This window comes from Olea europaea, unplaced genomic scaffold (assembly GCF_002742605.1).
Source record: "Olea europaea var. sylvestris unplaced genomic scaffold, O_europaea_v1 scaffold939, whole genome shotgun sequence".
Lineage (NCBI taxonomy): Eukaryota > Viridiplantae > Streptophyta > Magnoliopsida > Lamiales > Oleaceae > Olea > Olea europaea.
The window spans coordinates 296778-301885 of NW_019267882.1; the positions used below are offsets into that span (position 1 = coordinate 296778).

Here is a 5108-nt window from a genome sequence, read left to right on the forward strand (position 1 = left end):
GTTGCCTTTATGCAACGATGGTTGTTGGCTTGATACGGCAATGGCAGCTAAAAAAAATGAAAAAAATTCCGCAAATTTTTAAATCTTTAAAAAAAATTTAGATTTGTCAAAAATTAAAAAGAAGAAAAAAAAAAAAACTAGCCGACTCACTTTGAGCTGAAAAGCTCAGGTTGAGCTTAAATTTTTTGGCCAAGCAAAAACTCGACTTGACTACAGCCGGAAAATGCAAGAATCACTTTTACTCAAGCCGAGCTCCACCTTCAAGCTTCGCTAGCTGGCTCAACTCGTTGATATCTTACACGCATCAAATATGATCGCATTTTCATTCCAATCCGGAGATAGCACGATTTCTATTTGCACCGAACATAATTGCACGGAAAGAACGATAGAGGAGTAGCTCCTCAAGGATAGTGTTTTTCCACTTTCTGCCATTTGTGAAACTCTTCAATGGCTACCTTCAACCTCTCATCCCCAAAAAGGCCAACACACTCAGGCTCTTCCCTTGGCGAAAAAAAAAATGAAAAAAATTCCACAAATTTTTAAATCTTTAAAAAAAATTTAGATTTGTCAAAAATTAAAAAGAAAAAAAAACTAGCCGACTCACCTTTGAGTTGAAAAGCTCAGGTTGAGCTTAAATTTTTTGGCCAAGCAAAAACTCGACTTGACTACAGCCAGAAAATGCAAGAATCACTTTTACTCAAGCCGAGCTCTGCCTTCTAGCTTCGCGAGCTGGCTCAACTCGTTGATATCTTACATGCATCAAATATGATCGCATTTTCATTCCAATCCGGAGATAGCACGATTTCTATTTGCACCGAACATAATTGCACGGAAAGAACGATAGAGGAGTAGCTCCTCAAGGATAGTGTTTTTCCACTGTCTGCCATTTGTGAAACTCTTCAATGGCTACCTTCAACCTCTCATCCCCAAAAAGGCCAACACACTCAGGCTCTTCCCTTGGCGTATATTCCCAATTTTCTTCCCAAAATGCCTCCTCTCTTTCGTTTTATTCCCTACCGAAGCCTTCTCTACCCTTCTCCTCTATATCCCTCAGACGTAAAATTGCAGCCAGACCTCGCTATGCAACGGTCGTTGTTTCATCTGTAAAGAAGCTTTCCGAGACTGAATCGGTCGTGGTGCCGGAGGAAAATAACTTAATAACAGGAATATTCCCCTCAGATTCCGGCGTGTACGCCGTTTATGGCAACAGTGGTGAGCTCCAATTCGTCGGCATATCTCGAAATGTCGCCGCCAGTATTTTAACGCACAAGAAATCGGTGCCCGATCTCTGTTGCTCAGTCAAGGTATTATTATCTATGTAGTTCTTTAATTCACGTAGTTAATTTCGTGATTTTGACTCGCAAGAGCATGTTGTTTGGTAATTGATATTGAACACTAATGAACCTGCAAAAGGGTACTGGAAATACATAGTAGTCCTGTTACGCGAAACGATGATACTAACATTTTTGCCTCTATTTTAGTGGCCCTTACTCTACTGGTAATGTTAATATTGTGACACAGCGGAAAAAGAAAAAAGAAAAAGAATGAAACTTTGAGTTGTGCTTGGTTGGATGTAAATGTGTTAAATTGAACAAAATCTTTTTTTTTTTTTTTTTTAAACACCAATTTAATTTCATTTGGAAAATATTTCTCTGACATGATCATTGATATAGGCATACAAAGGGACTTGTACTCTCTCTTTTTTTTTTTAATGAACAAGAAGTTCCATTAATCAATATCACCACAAGCAAACGTGCGACCTCCAATTTCAGACGACACAGTAACAATATCCTCTAAAACGACACATGCAGGGGCTATTAAAGCATAATAAACGACCTTGACATCTTGTTGTCTAGCACCATGCACAGCCATTGCCACCACATACCTGTACTTCTGGGCAAGGAGCAGTCCACCCTCAAAGCCCCATTGTTATTTGTGAGAGATACAATTGTTAATTCAACTAGTGCCAAACATTGAAAAGATATGGAGGAGTCCTTTCTTTGTGAACAGAATATAGATCCTTAGCTCTTTCGCTTCCCTCTCATTTTACTCCTACCAGAACGCTTATATCTGTACTTTTAAGCTAGGTTGATAGTACTTGCTCCAAGTAGCTTAAGTTTTAGGTAGAGGTTTGGAAAAGGAAGGATGTTCTTTTTGTTCATACAAGAAAGGTAAGCCTATTTTTCTATCTGTCCTTTGTTACAAAGGATAGAACATGGTAGATATTGAACATTTTCTTCTGGTTTGATATAAAATACTGCACTATAATGGACGGTAATTCATCTATTTTTTCATTTGTTCCTATCTTTTCATCTTACCAAACAGTTGAAAACATTTCTACCTACAATTTTCGATTCATCATTTTGTTCATTCCTAATTCCCCCATAATAGGCAGACCACAACCTTTTGTTTCAGAAATTGGGAGGTGAGGGAAAGTGGAAAAGTTCCAGCTTCTACTAATGGTAGAACAGGTCCTTCATTTCAGGCCAATTTTGGCTGATAAAATGGGGAAGAGAGATTCGGGTTCATTTCATCCATTTTCTTCTTTACAACCAAACAATAGAAATTTCTTCTTTTCCTCCGCTTCCAATCCTTTTACTTTTCCTTGTTCAAAACCCACCCACAATCTTCCTCTCCACCTCCTTCCCTTTCAGATATTCCAGAAAACACGACAGCGCCACGTTAGATATGGATGTTGAGCAGCTGGGTCTAGGCTACATTTTGCTTCAATATGAGTTTGTGGCTGCTTCAATGGACAAAGTCTAGGCTCCTTTGACCTGTGGCAATATTAAGCGTGTGTTTGTCCCACATTTTTGCCTGACTAAAATGAGAAAATCGAACGTTAATCTGACACCATGGGTCCTCCAGTGCAGTCCCATTTACTGCAGTTTTTACCCCAATTTTCCACATTTGCCCTTTGAATATTGAAAGGCTGTTGGAATCTTCCCTACTTTTGGTCCAATTCAATGAGGGCAAAACGGGAAAGGTGTGGTAATTTATATACATGTGAAATGATAGCCATGCAGTCAAACCACCAGGATTTGACATGAAAAATGCATTAGTAGGATGAAAGTGGGGATCAAACGGGGCTAACTAATGTTTGGAACATTTGATGTTAGGCTATGTTTGATAGCCATTTATTTTCCATTGGATTCCATTTTCTAACTTTTGATTGTTTGATGTCCAAAATTTTCCCCAGAATTCATTGTCCAACTTTCTTGCCACACAAGCCAATTTCCAGTTTTTCCTTGAATTGAAATTCTCACCAATACAATTGTTGGCAATTTCCAGTTTTTCCTTGAATTGAAATTCTCACCAATACAATTGTTGGTTAATGTAGCGGTTTTTTTTTCCTTTTTTTTTTTAAATGCAGTGAAAACAAATTTTAAGAATTATTGTAAAAAAATAGTTCCCTTTAATTGACAATTTTCATGTAAAACAAAGCCAAACGAACATCAAAAGATAGAAGATTTTCTTGAATTTTTATTTTAGTTTTTTTTTGGCAATGGAAACAAATTTCATCTCCAATACCAGTAAATTCTATCTCTTTCATTGACAATTTTCATGTGAAATAAAGCTAAACGAACACCAAAAACACTTTTATTTCAACTTTTTTATGTGAAAAATTATACCAATAAAACACAATAATTTACAATTCTGAGGAACACAATTTCTAGGCAATTTAATTTCCTGGAATTCGTTTTTTTTTCCATCCAAATTCTATCTTTGCAATCAAACGGACCCTTAAAAGTGTTTTTTGGTGTTCGTTTGGCTTTGTTTCACACGAAAATTGTCAAGATGGAAATTAATTTCATTTTCCATGGAAAGTGATGCCTATCAAATGGATGCCTATCAAATGGAGCCTTAGTTTTTCTGGGCTAATGGAAGGAACATGTATATACTTACTAAACCGAGTTGTTTGATGATAATTGTTTTATGTTTCTGTATATTTCTTGTTTTCTTTTGAACTCTTGAATCACTTAAAAGTTCTCTTATGTAGGTAGGGGTGGTAGATGAGCCTGATAGAACTGCTTTGACCCAAGCTTGGAAATCATGGGTGGAGGAACAGATAGCAGCCACTGGAAAAGTACCGCCGGGTAATGAATCTGGAAATACAACATGGGTAAAAAAGCCTCCAAAGAAGAAGTCTGATCTGAGGTTAACACCGGGTCGCAATGTCCAATTAACAGTCCCTTTGGAGGAACTCATTGACAGGCTAGTGAAGGAAAACAAGGTGGTAGCGTTCATCAAGGGATCAAGAAGTGCTCCATTGTGTGGATTCTCACAGAGGGTTGTAGCAATTCTTGAAAGTCAAGGTGTGGATTATGAAAGTTTAGATGTGCTGGATGAAGAACACAATTATGGGTTAAGGGAAACATTAAAGAAGTATAGCAACTGGCCTACATTCCCTCAGATTTTTGTTAATGGTGAATTTGTTGGAGGGTGTGATATATTGAGCTCTATGTATGAGAAGGGTGAACTTTCTGTTTTATTTAAACAGTAGTCAAATTTCGGTTGGTAAAATTAGAATTATTAGTGGTGAAAGTGTTGCATCGAGTCGAGGGCTTGCTTACTGTTTTTGGCGTGGAATGTCGATTATCAACATTAAGAAATGCAGTGGCATTTGACGCACTTGAATTTTTATTTATTTATTATTTTATTATTACTAATATTTTTGGTTGTAGAATCTAGATTTCTTGTCATTTTTATTTTCCGAATAGTTTGCTAAAAATATTGGTCAGGAAAGTAACTGGCTAATTGCATCACTACTCGAAGGATTATAAGTGCAGTGAAACTATCATCAAATCCATCATTTGTTGATGAAGGCGAACTATCTTAACCACAAGGAGATTGGAATTCTGAAATAACATATGTGAAAGTTTGACTTCTACATAAATAATTAAATTTCATTTTTAATAAAATCGAGATTGATTGGATTTTTTCCCCCTAAAGAAAGATTTGGTGTATGTTAATTATTGCAAACCACGTAATAATATGTTACTCTCTACGTCCCAGTTATATAGGTTTGTTTCGTTTTTCACACGGATTAAAAAATCTTCTCTAATGTCATTGGAAAATGAATTTTTGTGAAAATCTTTCTTAGTTTA

General features: G+C 36.6%; 1 protein-coding gene across 1 annotated transcript; it reads left to right on the forward strand.

Moving 5' to 3' along the window:
* Positions 1 to 876: 876 nt before the first annotated feature.
* On the forward strand, positions 877 to 4644 carry LOC111392563 (bifunctional monothiol glutaredoxin-S16, chloroplastic). Its single transcript, XM_023017927.1, has 2 exons — positions 877 to 1304; positions 4001 to 4644. The coding sequence occupies exons 1-2, from the start codon at positions 903 to 905 to the stop codon at positions 4502 to 4504; spliced, it is 906 nt and encodes a 301-aa protein (XP_022873695.1). The 5' UTR covers positions 877 to 902; the 3' UTR covers positions 4505 to 4644.
* The last annotated feature ends 464 nt before the right edge of the window (positions 4645 to 5108 follow it).